At 45.3% G+C, this 20,044-nt stretch overlaps 1 protein-coding gene across 1 annotated transcript in view; it reads left to right on the forward strand.

Annotated features, from left to right (window-relative positions):
• Positions 1 to 20,044, forward strand: part of Asap1 (ArfGAP with SH3 domain, ankyrin repeat and PH domain 1) — a 334,607-nt gene that overhangs the window by 202,739 nt on the left and 111,824 nt on the right. Inside the window, exon 5 of the mRNA XM_045143889.1 lies at positions 14,679 to 14,824. Coding sequence (XP_044999824.1) covers positions 14,679 to 14,824 — 146 coding nt within the window. The remainder of the gene's footprint in view (positions 1 to 14,678; positions 14,825 to 20,044) is intronic.

A 20,044-nucleotide genomic window follows, 5' to 3' on the forward strand; every position in this document is an offset into this window, starting at 1 on the left:
GTGCAAGGCCTAAAGGTCAAAAGCCTCAGCACACTTGAGGAACTCCAGCTAGGCACACTTTGCATATCTTTAGATTGAAATCTGAAACCCACCACCACACCTTAAGATCCACCCAGTGACACTGCCTCCAGCCAGGTAGCCAGCAGATGCAAAGTACAAACAACTGAATATATTGGGGGCCATCTATTCTATTCAAACCACCACAGACAGTGATATATAATTTCATTACAGGTATATGATATGGAAGTCGACAAAGTGCAGCTAGATAATTGTAAATAATCCACAGCTTTTTCACTGCAGGAAAGAAAGCATTTTGGTTTTTGTTGTTGTTGTTGTTGCCTTCTATTTTCTTGTCTTGTTTTCTCTCTTGTTCATTTTTGCTAAGAATTATGTAATATGCAGTTTTACAAGATAATATGTGTGTTTTTAAGAGCAAAATTAGATTATGATGTTCTCTCCAAATTGTCATTTTGTTAATTTATATCTATTTTAATTAGCAGTTCATAGTGCATAAAGAAATCTAAGATTCTAAAGTGCTAAGATTATTAATGGATATAAAAAAAAAGCAAATTTACTTTAGCTTTGTTCTAAATATTTTCAAATTTGAATGTACTGTGTAAACAGAATCAGTATTTAACTTTTGTGTGACCATGGTGTCACGTAATACTAATATTAATTGATTTCTTGACAGGCATAAATAAGAGAAAATAAGTTAGAATTTTAACAAGAAGATAAAGAAAAATAATCAAAAGACATGCAAAATAAATTTGGTGTTTTTTGGATTTTCGAGGTAGGGTCTCGCTGTAGCCCAGGCTGGTCTGGAATTCACTATGTAGTCTCAGGGTGGCCTTGAACTCATGGCGTTCCTTTCCTCCTACCTCTGCCTCCCAAGTGCTGGGATTAAAGGCGTGCGCCACCACACCCAGCCAGTTTCTTTTTTTTTAAAAAAAAAAATAATTAATTTATCTAAAAGAGAGAGAAAAAATGGGCGTGTCAGGGCCTCTAGCCACTGCAAACAGACTCCAGACACATGTGCCACCTTGTGGTTCCTAGGGAGTTGATCCAAGGTCCTTTGGCTATGCAAGCAATTGCCTTAACTGATAAGCCATCTTTCTTTTTTTTTTTTTGGTTTTTCGAGGTAGGGTCTCACTCTGGCTCAGGCTGACCAGGAATTCACTATGTAGTCTCAGGGTGGCCTCGAACTCTCGGAGATCCTCCTACCTCTGCCTCCCGAGTGCTGGGATTAAAGGCGTGCGCCACCACGCCCGGCTTGATAAGCCATCTTTCTAGCCCTGCTAGGTTTTTTTGTTTTTTTGAAATTTTAACTTTCCTGCATTTTCTAATTGTATGGATGATATATGGAGTTTATGAAACTCTTTTTGAATTAAAGTAAGCTTGTTAGTAAAAATATTAATAGCAATGAGTGGTAAACTCACAGTAGTGGTTTTGTGGTGGCAATGTGAACAAAGTTAGAACAGAGTTCTTTAGGCTTCCAAAGACCTCAGCAATGTGATGGGTTTGCTGCTCTGCAAGAACTAACAAGGCTGAAGTATCCATCTTCTTGAATGGTGTGGGAGCAGCTCTTCCCAAAACCAAACACACGTAACAGAACATTTCTCCTCAAATTCTGTGGTGACAAAACTGGAAAGATTTAAAAGGATGCCTTTGGAAAATTGGAATCTTTAAAAATACATATTCTTAAAAAGTGCTGGGCTTCGCCACATGTTCTCCCTCATATGTGGATCCTAGCTACAGATGATTGGGCTTCCGCATGAGAAGGAATATACTTAGTAGCAGAGACCAGAAAATTAAAAAGGAGATATAAAGGGAAGAGAAAGGAAGGGAGGAGGGTACTTAATAGGTTGGTATTGTATATATGTAAGTACAATGATTGAGATGGGAAGGTAATATGATGGAGAATGGAATTTCAAAGTGGAAAGTGCATAGTGGGGGGGGGAGGGTATTACCATGGGATATTTTTTATAATCATGGAAAATGAAAAGAAAAAAAGTGCTGGGATTTGTAAAAAGTGCACATTTTTGTATTCTAGCCATTGGCTAAGATACTTTTTTATTTTAAATAAAATTATGAGCACTTGTTTCATGACCAATAAGTAGTTTTGAAGGGCTTTTGGTTTGTTTTGTTGGTTGATTGGTTATGTTTTTTAACTTGGAAAAAAAACCACCCTGTGGGCTGGAAAGGTGGCTATGCAGTTAAGGCGCTTGCCTGCAAAGCCAACGACCCAGGTTCGATTCCCCACGGCCCACATAAACCAGATGCATAAGGTGGCGCATGTGTCTAGAATTAATTTGCTGTGGCTGGAGGCCCAGGCATACCCACAATTCTCATTAATTCTTTCTCTCCCCCCCCCTTTATCTCTCCCAAATAAATAAAAGATTGATAAAAACACCTGTTTTAAAAACATTGTTGAGTATAAGAGGCTGGGGAGATAGATGGCTTCATGGTTAAGCACTTGTCTGGGAAACCTAAGGACCCCAGTTCGAATTCCCCAGGGCCCACGTAAGCCAGATGCACAAGGTGACACATGCATCTGGAGTTCATTTGCAGTGGCTACAGGCCCTGGAACACCCATTCATTTTCATTTTCTATCCCTCTCCCTCTCTTTCTCTCTGTCTGTTGCTCTCAAGGTTTTAATTTAAGTTGGATATAAGAACATGTTTCTAGGGGCTGGGGAAATGGCTCAGTGTGTAAGTTGAAGACCTGAGTTCAAATCCCTGCTACCCACATGAAGCCTGACATGGTGGTATATGCCTGTAAACTCAGGCTCCCTAGGGCTTGATGGCTGTTTAGTCTAGCTGAGTTAGCGAGCTCTACGATCAGTGAAAGACCCCTCCAAAAAAAATAAGGTGGAGGGCTGGAGAGATGGCTTAGCCGTTAAGCGCTTGCCTGTGAAGCCTAAGGACCCTGGTTCAAGGCTCGATTCCCCAGGACCCATGTTAGCCAGATGCACCAGGGGGTACACGTTATCTGGAGTTCGTTTGCAGTGGCTGGAAGCCCTGGCGCGCCCACTCTGTCTCTCTATCTGCCTCTTTCCTCTCCCTCTCTGTCACTCTCAAATAAATAAATAAAAATGAACCAGACTATTTAAAAAAAAATAAGGTGGAAAATGACTGAGGAAGACCTCCAGCATCAACCTCTGGCTTCCACAAGGCCCCGTTCGCGTGCTCCACACGTCCTGGCACCCACACACGTAAGCATGTACACACATACCAAGACATACATGCAAAAAGGATGTTCCTCTACCTTAATGCTCTAGTTTAGGTAGAAATAAAAAAAATTCTACATAACATTTTTTTTTCTTTCCAAGTAGAATCAATCCATTGTGGTTCATCCCTTGTCAACTGCAGGGGTGTGGGGGGAGAGTAATGTGTGCATGCGTACGTGTGTGTGTGTGTGTGTGTGTGTGTGCGCGCGCGCGCACGCGCGCTTGCTTGTGGAGGCCAGAGGTTGAAGTTGGGTGTCTTTCTTAGTGACCTTACTTACCGAGGCAGGGCCTCTTACTTCACCTAGAGCACAGCAATTGGACTGGGCAAGCCCCATCTCCCCTACTGCGATTACAGTCTGGCCGCTACGCCCATCTGGCATTTACATGGGTGATTAGGGATTGAACTCTCCTCACGCTTGTGCGGTATATACCGTATCCGCTGGGCCATCTCCCTAGCCCCTCGATGACAACTTTTTATGTTTATCTGAAGAAGAAGGACTGGGGTTATCTTTAAGGGCCACCTTTCGGCCTTGAACAGACCCTCCTGCATAAACACAATGAATGTCCCGGGCCCTTGCGTACCTCTCTTTCCAAGTTGCACTTTGACTGCACTTTTGGATGGTTATGTCTCACCGAACTGAGATTCTGTTCCCCGTGTGCAGAAGATGCTGTTCATTAGCAGCAAAGAGCCTGAGGAGCACTGCCTGGTGCTTGGTTTTATTTGTGTGTGTAATATTCTCCTCAGGGTTTTGCTGAAATCCTCTGTTTTTCTTCAAGCCAAGTAGAGTATCACATGTGGAGAGAACCCATCAAAGACATCAAACAGATGCCCTCTGAGGCAGTCCTGGCCCACCCAGTAGCCTTTTGAGGACAGTTGAGTGGGTTGAGTCCATTTGTGGCTTGTGTGTAGACATGAATACTTGAGGTGGGTGGGCTGGTCGTTTGGTTGGTTTGCTTATTTGTGTATAAGACATGGTCTCCATCTATAGCCCAGGCTGCCCTTAAACTCAATTCCCCAGACTCCTGAATGCTAGTTACTTGTGAGTTAACACAGGAGATCATAGGCATGAATATTTTTAATTTTTTAAATTACTTGTGTTCATATGCGTGGGGCGGGTGTGTGTGGCGATTTGTGTGGCAGTGCATGCCAGGGCCTCTTGCCACTGCAGATGTCAACACTAGACAACACTTGGACCAACGCTCCTTTTTGCATCTGACTTACTTGCATGGCTGGGGAATTGAACCCAGGCAGGCAAGCCTTGCAAACAAATACCTTTATCCACTGAACAATTGTCCCAGTCCCAGATGTGAACAGCTAGAGAGACCTCTCCAGTTGAGTCTATCCAGAAAGATAGCCAGAGGTTTAAAAGCCCTTTGGGGTAGGGAAATAAATAAGTTGTTGCTGAATCCAGATGGTTTGTTACTGGCACTGAAGTATGCCCTAGGACAGTCTGCTCCGGGGTTGCCAGGATGCTGTTGCACACCCACTTGTCACTAACATTCATAGATAATAGGATTTTCTCAGATCTTCCATGTGTCAGACAGTTGATAATAGGTACTTTTTCAATCTGGAGGTACAAGACGGGAGCTGATATACTCACTGGCATTTGCTGGTGTCCCATTATGGAAGTACAGCGCATTATTGACATGTTTGTTGTCGAAAGTTCAGAACTTAAGAGGAAAATATAGGGCTGGAGAGATGGCTTAGCGGTTAAGCGCTTGCCTGTGAAGCCTAAGGACCCCGGTTCGAGGCTCGGTTCCCCAGGTCCCACGTTAGCCAGATGCACAAGGGGGCACACGCATCCGGAGTTCGTTTGCAGTGGCTAGAAGCCCTGGCGCGCCCATTCTCTCTCTCTCCCTCTATCTATCTTTCTGTGTCTGTAGCTCTCAAATAAATAAATAAATATTTTCCTTTTTTAAAAAAATTTATCAGTGAGCCCCATTTCTGTGCATATTCTCCTCACCAAGTGTCTGATTCACAGATGCACATTAGGTGCACAGGGCCAGTTGGGGCATCTCTACCCCACAAGCCATCATTCTTTCCCTTGTCTACATTTCGGGGGAGCCTGTCCCAGGAATCCTGAAATAGAAAAGTCTATGTGGAAGTTATGTTTAGGGCCGTTCTGTGCTGCAGGAGAGCAAGGAGTCAGAGGCCCTGGGCAGAACGCGTGCAGTCTCTATCCTGGCTCTTCCATTTCTCAGGATCTCAGTTTCCCACTAAGGAAACAGATGGCAATCCCTGTGCTTTCCACTTACGCAACCCTGAGTGATGATGAGGAAAAATACACTGTACCTCCTCTCGAGATTTCAGTGGTTTCCTCGGCCCCAGGCAGCCTGCCCCCTTTGAGCTCCTTTGTTCCTAAGGCTCCAGCCATGCACCAGAGAGGGGCGGCTTGCTCTTTAAATTCAGCTAATATCTCCTCTGAGGTTCTAAACATCATGTGCTCAGACTACCTGATGAACTCGGAACAACAGTGAACACACCTGCCTTTAAAAAATCTTGCAAAGCAGAGGTATTCAGTTAATTTTAGGATTTTTGAAATTTCTAGAATTGAGCTCAGAACCACTGATTGATATAAACAGTACATTAGCAGGTAATATGTTACAATATGTACATGTAATACAGGAAGTCAGTGCATAAGTGACTTAAGTAAATCATCATTGATTCCAAGCATATGCTTCATATTTTGCTGAGTTTGATGGATGGTCAAAACAGTTTGGAGAGCTCCAATTTAGAGGACATTTGCTTAGGCCAGGTCCTTCTTTAGGGCCCAGCTCCCTAAACTCGTGATTGTGATACCATGTTGAGGTCATGGAAAATTTGACAACAGTAAAAGGTTTCTGAATTTACAACCAAAAATTAATTTTGAAATCAGATGCTTAGAGCCAGGCATGGTGGCACATGCCTTTAATCCCAGCACTTGGGAGGCAGAGGAAGGAGGATTGCTGTGAGTTCAAGGCCACCATGAGACCACGGAGTGAATTTCAGGTCAACCTGGGCTAGAGTGGGACCCTACCTTGAAAAGCAAAACAAAACAAAAGCTTTAAAATAAACTTTTTATGGCTCATTATAAATGCAGTTTATAATCTTTGATTTCTATACCTATTTTTGTGCCTATATTTCTGGGGTAATGTGTAAAAATTTACTAGGTGAAAAGGGGTCAAGAGTGAAAAAGTTTAAGACATCTAATGTTTACCAAGAGAAGAACTCAGGGAGTTTTGAAGTCACCCAGTTTCACACAGACTTAACAGCTAACACGTGGACGTAGAGAGGGTGTGCACAAGGCCACACGCTGCACCTCAGTGACCTTTGCATGCCGGTGTAGGTGCCTGTTGAACATTAGTGGGGCCACACTTCTTAAGCTGTTACCGAAGTCTTGCCTCCCCGGGGTAGTAGTTCCACAGAGGCTAAAGCAAGAACAAAAGTTGATCGTGTCCTGCTGGACACAGTAGCTTTGGACCAGAGCTCAGAGTACCATCATTAATATACAGAGCCTCCAGAAAACCAAAGCGTGACATTTCCTCATGTAAGTCGGAAGTGGCATTGAGGAAGCCAGAGGGGAAGCATCCCCGTGTGTGCTCTGGAGGGAGGGCGTGAGGCCTCGGTGCTGCCGAGATGAGCACTAGCCCTGCAAGCTCCTTTCCCAGGGGCCCTGTTAGGTAACGAACCTGGTAGAACTGTAGAAAGAGAGCACACTGTGGCCTGAAATTCTTGCTGAGGACTGGTAAGAACTGGGAGAAATACAAATTTTAAATGGCCTTGAGAAATGAAAGAAATGAGTCATCTCAAATGGCATGAAGAAGGCATTAGAAACAAAAAGGACACAGGGATTTCTGCCTCCAAGGACTTTGATGTCAGTCTTCACAACAGACCTAGTCCGTGAGAAGTGGTGAGAACAGATAAGACACCGAAGCTCTGGGAGGCAGAGTAACTTGCTTGTCATCAAGTAACTTATATCCTGAGTAGTCAACATTGTGTCCAGTGAAATAACTAATGCTCATTTCCTAGTAACATGCTCAGAGTTTTCAGGGTCCCGGGCACCAATGTTTGGCAAAACGAACCCGAGCCATCCCACCCCTAACACCATCTGCTGCCTCCACCCCCTCTGATGACAAAGCCGCGCTTTTAACACCTTAACATACCTACTTGAAGTTCCAAGACGGTGAGCTCCAAAGCCCCGGTGATAGTGTGTCTGCATCTCGGCCCACTCAAGCAAGGAGCTGCTCCTTTACTCCTGCCTGTCTGGTGTGTCTACATAACAATATCCGTCACCTCTTGGGTGGAATATTTCCAGCTCCTGTCTGCTTATCAGACAAGCATTCATTATTCATGTATTCGTGCCTTTGTGAAGTTATCTTCTTAAGACTCCTACCCTGTGTCCTCCAAATTTAGTCATTTTTTTAACTTTTTGACAATTGTCATACATGTACATAATGTATTTTGATCTCAGTCCCTTCCCATTACCTTTTTTAAAAAATACATTTTATTTATTTCTAGAGAGACAGAGAGAGATTACAAATGGGTACACCAGGGCCTCTAGCCACTGCAGATAAATTCCAGACTCATGTGCCACCTTGTGCATGTGGCTTTATGTGGGTACTGGGGAATTGAACCTGGGTCCTTAGGTTTTGCAGACCAGTGACCTGCTGAGCCATCTCTCCAGCTCCATTATCATCTTGTATCCTCCTCACATCCACCTTCCCTTTAACCTCTTCTTTGCAGCTAATGCTTTTCTGTTTTTATGGCATTCCCCATCACATCTGATGGAATGGAAATGAGCCTGATAGCATGCAGATCTTGCACCACTAACGACGGTCTCTGTAAGATCATGAACGCAGCTTCATGTGTGGAAAACAACTCTCCAGAGCACTCCTCCGCCTTCTGGCTCCTGCATTCCCTGCCCCTCCTCGTCCGCAGCAAGCTCTGGGCTTCGGTGGGTTTGATAGACATGTCCTACTTGGTGCCGAGCACTTCACTGCCACTTGTCCACACGCTGCTGAGTCTTGAGTCTCAGCGGTTACTGCTGTCCAGAGAAGGAAGCTGCTCTGTCCAGCAACAAAAGCAGCACTCATGTGTTCATGCACATGGATCCCGGGGAGCACTCTGGCGAGCACAGCATGCCTGCGTAGCTAAGCAGCAGCAGTTCCTCAGCCCCGAGCGCCGGGGACCTTCGTAGCGGTAGGCTTTTGGCTAGTTTGTCAGGACCAGGCATGAATCCCTCCTGGGGAGCAGGCCTCCGATCCACTCTCCACTCAGCCGCAGGCATGCCACGTGCACCAGGAGCTGCGTCTTGCCTGACTGGTTTCTGGCCCAGCACTGCTGGTTAAGACTGTTGGTGATTTTTGTCCACAACAGGCTCCACCGCACTTTCCAGCACTAGGACAGCCAGCCAATGAGGAGGAGCCTTCCAGCTCATTTCCAGTTTGATTTCTCAGTGTCCTGTAACTGTCACATGTAGGGTCTCATTGTCTAGTTCTATTGGAGAACCAAGAACATTGACAATAGCCTATGTTCTCCTCTTCCCAGCCCCCATGGGCTTCCCTGGCCAACAACTTGCTGGGAGTCCTCCCTCCCTTGGCCCTGAGATTTCCCTGTAACAACCAATGGCTTCTGGGTGCAGTATTAATAACCCCTTCAGGGTGCCTCAGCTCATATGTTTGGTTTTAGGTGGATGACGTCTGTAAACTCTGTTAAATAGCACTATATTTTTATGCAGAGGAAAATATGAAAATATTTATGTCATATATGCCAATTTATTGCAGAGTGATAAGTAAACATTGAAAAGACAAGAAAACTCAACTATTAAACTCTGTAAGACCACACTGTAGACAACAGTGAGACCCAGGAACTTAGCTCGGTGGTTGTCTAGAGTATGAGTGCCCTTGGGTATAATTTCTAGCATAGCAGAAGTAAACAGTATTAACTGTAGAATCATTTTATGACTATAGAAACAAACACACATGGTTTTGGATTAAAGGTTTAAATTTACTTAATTCTAAAGATTAAAAGGTTAGGGAACATAAGGTAGGAAATCCAAGAATCTTTGGGGTAATTATATTGTTAGATAAAATTCAAATTTTTGTGGCAAAAGCACACTGTAAACAAGATAAAGACAAATTGGAGGTAGAATAAATTCGGAGACTCCGTTTCTCCTGCTGGGCACTCGTAGGCCTCCTCGCTGCCGCCGACACCGGCTGGGCATCCTCTAATACGACTCAGTCCTGACACTGTCCTCCTGGGGACAAGTGTTCTCCTTGGAGGGTCTGACCCAAAGGCTGTCCCCTCTCTGATGCCAGTTCTAAAGCCTGCATGGTGTGTACCTGGACTTCTGCCTGACCAACTGTGAACCAGGGCCCCGGAACCCACAGAATCAGAAACATGCTTACCAGCATAAAGATCCCAATGAAGAGATGCCGGATTGGGGCGGGGGGGGGGGGGGTTGTAGGGAAATACACGTGGAGCCGCCACGCCCTCCTGTTCTCAGGCTGTGGGAACCTGCATGCGCTAGCCGGTTGAAGACAGCGCAACGGCGTTGAAATGCGAGCGGACCATAGAACGTGGCCAACCACTCAGCTCGTCGTCTGAGGGGCACCCGGTCTAGCCTGCCGCCAGATTCAACACCCCTGCGGCATTCCTCCCTCTCCGTGAAGCATGACCTCTCTGGAGTAAGGAGGGCCATGGACCTACTGCTAAGGGTAGGACATGGAATTAATTTCATTAAGGCCAACTCTGACATAAAGGTGGGAAAATGAGAGTTTCTGTAGCCGATGTCAGGAAAGAGAAATCTTGGTTTTCATGGCTGTGTCAGAGAGGAGTCGTGACTGAAAACTAAAATTCATACCTCCCAATTGATTACTTATGCTAAAAAGCTTGCTCACCTTATCAGAGCAGTCTTATACAGACTGATGAGAAAAGACAGGCAGTGTCAGTTGTGGCTAAATGGGTAAAAGAAAGAAAAGGAAATGTGACTGGACAATTAAATATGGAAAATCAGTCTCTCCGTTGCCCAGTTTTCCATACCTGTATGGGAAGAATTAAAGAGAACAGTACTGGTAAAGCTACAGAAAAGTGGTTCTCCTGTAAAGGCATTGCTGCTGGAGATGGGAATTCTTTGGAAAGGAATGTAGCAATATTAGATGGAAGCACACATTCTACCCCTGCCCCCCTGCAAGCCTGCCTCTGTGAATCTCATAGAGATAAAGTAACATTTCTTAGCTTGTGTGTTGTTCCTGAATGAGTGGGTTTGGTTTGGGAAGCCGCAGATGCCCTGGAAGTCTCTCCGTGGCTGGATTGTTACATGTAGGCGCGTCGTACCCTGTGCTAAAAAACCTGACCCGCCTGAGACCTGCCCCTGAGCTGTTTGATGCTGCACATCCCACCAGAGGCCGTAGTGCCGACACCTGTGACTCTGCCTCATTCTGGGCACAGTTTCAGATACTATACGTTTAACTCCTGTGTCATTACCCTTACAGGACTATTGTTGCTGTCTCAAGATACAACCTAGCAAATTGCTGTTTTTTAAAATATACATTGGAAAATTATATGCATATATGTAGTATTACTGCAGATAGGAACATGCATGTGCATGTGTAAGTGCACATACGCTCTTGCATAGACTCAAACAAGCAAGCACTGCATGGTTACTCAGGACCCATGCCCTAGGCTGGGCTTAGTGACCCAGCCTGACGCTCTGCCCCTCTCAATCACATTTTATGTTTCACTTGCTTAAGTAAGCCTGATTCTTCCCTTGCAGATCTCTGATAAGAGTGAAATACAGGATATTATAGAAAGCAGTTTGGTCTGTGAACATTCTCCCCGCCCACAGCTGCCTCTGCTAAATCCATCTGTGAGTCATCCTCACTGACCAGCCGTGCTTCTCATGAAATGCCAGTGCCTAGGCGTGCAGCCTTGGAGGAGGAAGGGCAAGATTGGGGTGGGTGGAAGGATGCAGCAGTGGGGAACTGACCCACCTGGGCGTTGAGTACATGGGCATTCTGTTAATTTAAGCACTTGTGCACATTTCCCTTGAAGCATTATATAGCTTCCAGTAAACAGAATGCCCCTATGCTTATATTCACTGCTGAAGCGTTCCCTCCATTGGGAGTGAAAGGATTGCCTCTGGGCTGGAGAGATGGCTTAGTGGTTAAGACTTTTGCCTCAAAGCCAAAGGACCCAGGTTCGATTCCCCAGGACCCATGTAAGCCAGACGCACAAGGTGGCACTTAGGTCTGGAGGCCCTGTTGTGCCCATTCTCTCTCTCTCTCTCTCTCTCTCTCTCTCTCTCTCTCAAATAAATAAATAAATACAATTTTAAATGAGAAATGAAACGCCTCTGGGCCATTGTAGCTTAGGCAGAGTCGTCAGGCTCACTGCCGTGAACGTGGGAGGCCGTGTGTGTCCTGTGTGTTGAGCTGGTATGGCCCTTTTGTTGTGCTTTTCTGACCATAACCAGAGCTACCTTTTTTATCTTTTTTAAAGTCCCAGCCGGAGATGTTGACAGCCATTGCAGGCATCATGAACTTTTAAGGAGGTGAATAGAAGATTTCCAGACTTCATCTCACCTCCCTGGACTAGGCCGGTGCTTCCTCCTCAGTTATCCCCATCTAGGCTCAGGCTCTGTCTCATGATTGCCTGTCACTCTTGTGCATTCCTGTGGGTATTGGAAGTAAAATTATTCAAACTTCATCTCAGTTGTTGAATAACCTGGAAGGAATAGCCTAAGCGGCTTCAGTTAGTTTTCTAAATAGCATTTCTGTCATCAAACCAACAACTGCTTGCTGAGCTCTTGACTTCCTACGTCCAGTTCCCCGGAAAATGTACATTGCCATCTGTTGGGTGAGAAGACAAGTGATTCCTGTCTTGTCATACAAAGATGTGTGTCTGTACAGATGTGATATGATGTGGCGAGCTCTGTAGACGTGTAGGTAATCATGGACAGGGGAAGATTATTTCTGACTAAAGGAAGGCTTTAGCAAGAAGTGCTATTTGGATTAAGCCTTTAAAGATAGGACTTGGATGTATGTTTGCTCATTAAATCATTCTCTGAATGCTAGGCATCTACCACAGGCCTCCATACAAATGCATAGAAAGGAGGTGGAGAGCTGGGCTAAAAACACTTCCACGTGAAAAGACTATCCGTCTCCTCCACTTACATTGCCAGCCTAAGCCAGCTTTCGCACTTCAGTTCCCGAGTAGAAAGTACAGGGCTGACTCCTATAAGCCTGCGAGTATTGGGAAGCCTGGTGAGTGGCAGTGTCTGCAGCAGGGTGCTATGTTGACAATAAAACAAGAGCAGCAAGAGAGAGACCAGAAACAAGAGGCAGCTTGGTTGAGGCTGTTTGTATAGATTGAGCTGTTGTCAGATTTGGGGTGTGTTGTAAAGATAGAGGCACCAGGGTGTGAGAAGGAAAAACGCCAGATGAGACTTGACAGGTTTTGGCATTAAATCTTAAACTGAGTTAAGAGGCTTGGGAAGAGAATCAAGTGTTGCAGCGTGTTGATGGAGCACAGTGACCAGGTCTCCAAATGAAGGTAGCTGAATGTGAGTGAAATGTATTTTAGAGGTGGGCTTTCGGCTTCGGGTATCAACATGGAACTTGTCACCAGTAGAATACCCCAAGGACATCTGCATCCATGGAAAGAAATAAGTCCCATGACAGGGTGGCTAGACCTGACAGACGAGGAACGGGGAGGAGCACCGCTAGGGGGCGGGCGGTCAAGAGGGTGAGTGTGGACACAGGCAGCCAGGCAAGGCGGGGAGCGTCACTCTTGATTCCTGTCCTGGTACTTCCTGTCAGCCCTCAGGGCCACATGCCTGCAATACGGGTGTTGGCCTCAGTTTCTGGATTTGAAAGCAAGAGCCTAGGGAGGTCAGATTGATCCATAAATACAGTTAGTAAGCATGGAATTTACAAAGACCAATAAAATAACAGGTTTATAGGTGCTGAAACTGAACTTCAGAATAGATCCATCCGGTCTAAGCCTGCAAGCTTTCTTCAAGAGGTGGTGTGAAACACGTTGTACAAATGCTGTTCTGTAGCATACACTGGAAGTGCAGGAAATCAGGATTAAGAGAAAGAAACACGCTGGGACACACGGGGCTTTCTTTTATATCCCAGAGTTGACTTTTAATAAGAGCATCTAGATAGCTTTTTTTTAAACTTTTTTATTGGAAGTTTTCATACACAAGCATAGTGTTTGATCATTGTCACCTTCTATTGCCTTCTTTTGTCCGTTCTCCCCCACCCCATTCCACTGAACGTCTTCTTTCCAGCTAATCCCTGTTCTGTTTTTATTTATTCCTCCCTCCCTTCCTTTCTCTCTTTTTTCTTTCTCTTTCTCTCTCTTTCTCTCCCTACTCTTTCTCCATACCCTCCATCATTCATGTCAGTGTGTTGATTGCTTTGATACTGTGCAGCTCTTGTAGAGATAACAACAGCCACTATGAGGTCATGCATGCAACTTCATGTCCACAGGATAATGTCCCGAAGTGTTTCCCTTACATCCTTCAGCCCACTCTGCCCCAGGGTTCCCTGAGCCTTGAAGGCCATGACCGAGATGTCTCATGTAGCGCTGAGCACTCAGCCACATGTTCAGCACTTGGATGAGTTTGGGTCTCTCTTGTATCTGCCACCATCTGCCTGCAAAGTTGGGTTTCTCTGATCAAAGATACAAAGTCTGCATGCATAAACATAATATAAATATTTAGACAATTTGATGAGTACAGAATCTGTAGTCAGTAGTAGTCTTATGACCTCAGATATAGGCTTTATATTCATTTTCAGTACCAGGCATGAGCTCCCTCTTGTGGAGCAGGCCTCGGGCTCAATCAGGAGAGCAGTTGGTTAACCCCGCTATCAGTCAAGCCACTATATTGTACCCCTGGGTACATTTTTGCCTGGGTACCCTTTGTGTAGGTGCTATGAAAGAAGCAAGGAAACTTTTTTAAGTGAGAGAGAGAGAGCTGGACTTGGCTGCACCTGGAATCAGAGCGTGAGGGAAGCCAAGGAGGGAAGTTCTGAAGCTGAGGTCAGCCTGGACTATGTACCAACACCTTGCCTCACAAATTAAAAAAAAATATATATATAGGGCTGGCGAAATAGTTCAGCGGTTAAAAGCACTAACTTGCAAAACTTGTTCAGCCCAATACCCAGGTAAAGCCAGACACAAAAAGTGGCACGTGCTTTTGTGTTCATTTACATTGGCAAGAAGCCTGGTATGCCCACCCACATACAAGCACACACTTGTAAATAAATAGAACTTTTTAAAGTAATCGTAATGAGGGAGAACAAAAAGATGTTAAGTGTATTGCTAACTTCTGGACATGTTGAATAAATAATTGGTTGAATTTCTCTCTGCTTTCCTTTTGAAGATCTCTGGTGATGAGTGGTCAGAACAACTCCTGGGGCAGAAGTAGCTCATACTCCTCTCCTCTTCTTCTTTTGTTTTCAGACCATGTACAAAATGAAGAAAACTATGCACAAGTCCTGGATAAGTTTGGGAGTAATTTTTTAAGTCGAGACAACCCTGACCTTGGCACTGCTTTTGTCAAGTTTTCTACTCTTACAAAGGAGCTGTCCACACTGCTGAAAAATCTGGTAAGTGGGTCAGATATGATGGGGGAGAATTTCAGCAGGACCAGGGCACAGCGTTGGCATAGCAACTTGTTGCTTCACACCTCACTCTCTGTCTTGGAGGAGAAAAGTAAAATACAAAATAAAAGCTAGAGTACTGTGGAGGTCAGGTTTTTCAGAAATCCCATCAAGACATTTCTAGGATTTACAGCTGTAGCCCAGCGGTAGCAGTGTAGAATTTTATTGAATGGGAGAAAAACCCACTAAGCCTGAACTGCTGTCTGCATTCTACCATTGTTGTTCTAAGAAAGCATCTAGCAACTTTTCCATTTTGATGGGTTAAAAGAATAAAGATGCTGGGTCATGGTGGCACACGTCTTTAATCCCAGCACTCAGGAGGCAGAAGCGGGAGGATCTCTGTGAGTTCAAGACCAGCCTGAGACTGCCTAGTGAATTCCAGGTCAGCCTGGGTGAGAGCAAGACCCTACCTTGAAGGAAAAAAAAAAAAAAAAGAGTGAAGATGATTTCTGTGTCCAACATGTGTTAGAAATGTCCCATGTACTAAATCTCACTCATGTGGAGAAGGCCATGCCTGTTGATGCCTGATACCCTTTGAATCCTCCCCCACATCCAAGAAAAAGACCTTGATTTAGGAACCTATAGATTCAGAGGTTGATGGCAGGAAGAATGCCTGAATGGGGCTGGAGAGATGGCTTCTTGGTTAAGGGGCTTGCCAGCGAAGCCTAAGAACACGTGTTTGAGTCTCCACCCCGTGTAAGGCACACAGTGACACCGACGGGCAGCATTGCACATGCACACGGCGGGGGTGGGCACGCATTTGGATTCACGCATCTGCAGCGGCGGAAGACCCCGGCACACCCATCTCTCTCTCTCAAAGTAAAGTTTTTAAAAAGCTTTAAAAAAATAGAATGCCTAAGTATCAGGGCCACGAGGAATGCTCGTCAGTGGCAACAGATGCGCGTGGAGGGTGGCTGTTGTGGTTGTCTAGGCTTCACCAGATCATGCCACGCCACGCTCGGCAACCTTCTCACCACACTCACGCTCAGAAGGTTCATTCTGCTTACATCACTGGAGCTGACCCTTGATTGATTGACATGGTGAAAGCATTTCGCAAAGAGCCATCATACTTGCCCATGTAAGTCTCAAGATGTCAGGGACCTGACAGTTCACAGGTCCCCAAGAAAAGCGTGTTATTACCGTACTTCCTTTAGCCCCGCAATAGAGAAGAGGCACTGTTCTTCCTCCCCCGTTCCCAGCATTCACCCTGCCTCCTTTAAACATCTAGATCCCAAGCTCAAATTCCCTCACCTTGAATAAGTCATATGTCATGTGATCTCTGCATCTGGGTGGGTGCCTTGTTAAGCCATTTGATGCAGACAGCTAACAGAGACGACCCATTTGAAGAATGGCAGCTGTCTTTCTATATAGTCCATACTGGATATTTGGTCAGTTGAAATAATTTTTTCTTCTTGTACATAAATACATGTGCCTAGTTTCTTAGAAATTTTAATTCTAATTGATGGGATTTTTTGCCATTGAATTCATCATACATAGTAAATCATCTGATATGAAAGAAAAAAGTATTAAATATGAAATACTTTTTCTTTTCAAAAAAGTGAAAAAGGGTAAATTTTCATATAAGGCCCAATATTGTTAGATTCTCAAGCCTCCAAAGTTCCCATGTCCATCTCATGGTGCAGAAAGCATTTACTCGGTCCCCATGAATCCCAGAGTCTTAACTCGTCTAGCATTCTTTAGAAGTCCAAAGTCTCTTCATACTCAAAGCAAATACAACTGTGAAAATGAAGATTGCATCCTTCTAATATAAAGTGATACCACCTCCATAGGGAAACATGGCTATTCTAGAAGAGGAGAATGGAAAACTAGAAAGGAGGGTTGAGCCCCAGGCACTCTGAAGAACCAGCAGGCCATAAACAACATTATCCTTCATATGTGAAGCCCAGGACACCCTTACAGGGAAAGTGTGCTTCTAAGGGCTGGGCTAGCTCGGCTCCCACCTGACAGTCTTCCTCATGCAGTTCACAAGGTCGCAGTATTTTTTATTTTTACTTATTTACTAGAGAGAGAAAGAGAGAATGGGTATGCCAGGGTCTCTAGCCATTGCAGACAAACTCCAGATGCATGTGCCATCATGTGCACCTGGTTTACGTGGGTTCTGGAGAATTGAACCTGTGTCCTTAAGCTTCACAGGCAAGCACCTTAACCACTAAGCCATCTCTCCTGCGCCATGATCACACTGTTGAGCTACCTTTGCCTGGTTCCCATAGCTTCCTCTGACAAGCGTGGCATGATGCTGGCACTCTTGCCTGCTTTGAGACTGCCCATAGCCTCAGCTTCGCTCCGAGGCCGCAGTGCGCACTGCCCTGGTCGGGGCTGCCTGCAGAGACTTGGGCTTGTGGCACACGGCCTGGCCGCCAGGCCTTTCTCTACCATTTTGGTAACTTGCATTTTTTTCTCTCTGTAAAACCAGCGTCATGTGGACAGGTCCATAGTCCTCAGCTGTCCTTAGGCCCGTTTCATCAACAGCTGCTGGTGGTGCCTCTCAGAGCCGTGCCAGCTGCCAGCAGGGAAATGAGTCTTAGAGCAGCGGTTCCCTTGTGCCAGAGGCGCTTCTCAGAAGACTTAGATTCCTGTACCTTTGAGCCCCGATGGATCTGCGGTGATGAACTCAGAGGCATCTTTTCTCTTGTTCGAAAGCTAAACTGGGCTTTTTGTAGGATGAAACTCCTATGTATTTTCATTAGAGCTATGCACAAAGGAACATTTTTAAAGGAGCACGTGCACAGAACTAACGGGCTCGAGGAAGGTTACCAGTTCCCTGTCTTGCATCCTTGTCAGTCTCTCAGTTTTAACACATACCACACAAGTCATTGCTGGGGAAGAAGCTCATTGAGTGGGAGTAGGGATCTCTAGTACTTTCAAAATTTTGTGAGATTATACTTTCTTCAAAGTAACATTTTAAATCATAGTTTAAAGCATCACGTCATCACATTCGAGTCTAGAAGAGAAAGTAGGGTGGATATGTAAGGAGACATTATTGTATAAAAATACTGAAAGAAATGCACCAAGCCAAAGTCAAACCGACTCCCGGCATTCCCAGTACACCAGTGTACAGGGCTCATCCCATGGGCATTGCCTTCTCCTAGGTTTGGTAAAGCAAGTTTTCTCCTCCTGGTGAGGTCCTTCCTATAGTGGGTCTGAGAAGACTCAGGCTCACCTGTTCGCTCGTGGACTGTCAGTCAGGTTTGGCGCTGTCTTAGTGGTGAGAAGCCTGAGGATATAGGCGTGCTGTGTTTCGTGGTTATGTAGCTGTGGCGTGGTTTGAGAGCTTGTGCTTTGGCGACTAGCCACTGTTCACCTGTGCGGCCTAGGCAGGACACTCGAGACCCACTGCATCTTGGCTTCTTTACTTCTGTAAGATGGGCTTAACGATTCCATGTCCATTCCCAGCACACTAGAATATGTCCTGAGGTTCTTACACACAAGCACTGTGGCTAGGCAGAGGTATACGGCAATGAGAAAAGACAGGCAAGAGCCTCCTGCCTTCTGGAGTGTGTGTTCTAGTAACATGTTCAGAAGTAATGTGTGTAAAGCGTCCACTGTAGCATTTGGCCCATGCTTAGTAAATAGTAACTTTTTTTTCCTAGGTAGGGTCTCACTCTAGTCCAGGCTGACCTGGAATTCACTATGGAGACAGTCTCAGGGTGGCCTCCAACCTCTACCTCCTGAGTGCTGAGATTAAAGGTGTGCACCACTGTGCCCAGCCAATAGTAACATTTAAAAACTGTTGTTATGAGAGAGAACTGATGCACCAGGGCCTCCAGCTACTATAGTCGAACTCCAGACACATGTGCCACCTTATGCACATGTGCGATTGTGTGCTTACACACCTTGTGCGTCTGGCCTTCGTGGGATCTATAGAGTCAAGCATGGGTCCTCAGGCTTTGCAGGCAAGCGCCTTAACCGCTAAGCCATCCCTCCAGCCCAAACAGTAACATTTTTAAGCTACTGGACTGTTTGTGTGTGTTCATAAAAGTGTGGGCCCGCATGCATGTGCAGGTGCTGGTGCCCACGTAGGCAGAGGCTGACGTAGATGTCTTCTTCCACCTCGATTGTTACATTACTGAGGCACGGTTTCTCACTTGAACCCAGAGCTCACCAGCACAGCTAGTCTAGGCAGCCAGCTCGCGCCAGGGCCCCCACGTCCACGTTCCTGGTACTGGGAGTGCAGGCAGGACACCGAGCTCACCGGGGTTCGTGGGTGCACCCGGACTCAGGTCCCCGTGCTTGTGCAGCTGCGCTTGACCCAGAGCCCCGCCACGCCCCACCCACCTGCCCAGAGCGGCTCTTTCACTGACTCAAGACTGAGGAGACGTTTTCTATTCAAAGCCAACTCCAGACGTAGCAGTCTCTCATTACTCGAACATACACTGTCCCTTTCTTCTGGACCTGGACATTCCATTCCTCCTCCTGGATGCCCCAGTCCTTAACACCTAATGTATTGTGAGGAGAAAGCCTTTTCTTTTTTCTTTTTTTCTTTATTCTTTTTTCAAACAGCTTACTTGTAAAACACAAAATTAGCTGTTTCTTTTTTTGGCACAAAAACAGACATGTAGATCAGTGGAACAGAATAGAGGACCCAGATGTAAGCCCAAGTAGCGATAGCCACCTGATATTCGATAAAAATGCCAAAAATACTCACTGGAGAAGAGACAGCCTCTTCAGCAAATGGTGTTTTGAAAACTGGATAAATATCTGCAGAAGGATGAAAATAGATTCTTCTCTCTCGCCATGCACAAGAATTAAGTCCAAATGGATTAAAGACCTTAACATCAGACCGGAAACTTTGAAACTGCTAGAGGAAAAAGTAGGGGAAACCCTTCAACATATTGGTCTTGGCAAAGACTTTCTGAATACAACCCTAGTTGCTCAGGCAATAAAACCACAGATTAACCACTGGGACCTAATGAAATTACAAAGATTTTGCACCGCAAAGGACACAGTGAGAAAAGCAAAGAGGCAACCTACAGAATGGGAAACAATCTTCGCCAGCTATATATCTGATAGAGGATTAATATCTAGGATATACAAAGAACTCAAAAAGTTAACTAATAAGGAATCAAACAAGCCAATCAAAAAATGGGCTATGGAGCTAAATAGAGAGTTCTCAAAGGAAGAAATACGAATGGCATATAAGCATCT

Source organism: Jaculus jaculus, chromosome 2 (genome assembly GCF_020740685.1).
Source record: "Jaculus jaculus isolate mJacJac1 chromosome 2, mJacJac1.mat.Y.cur, whole genome shotgun sequence".
Taxonomy (NCBI): Eukaryota; Metazoa; Chordata; class Mammalia; order Rodentia; family Dipodidae; genus Jaculus; species Jaculus jaculus.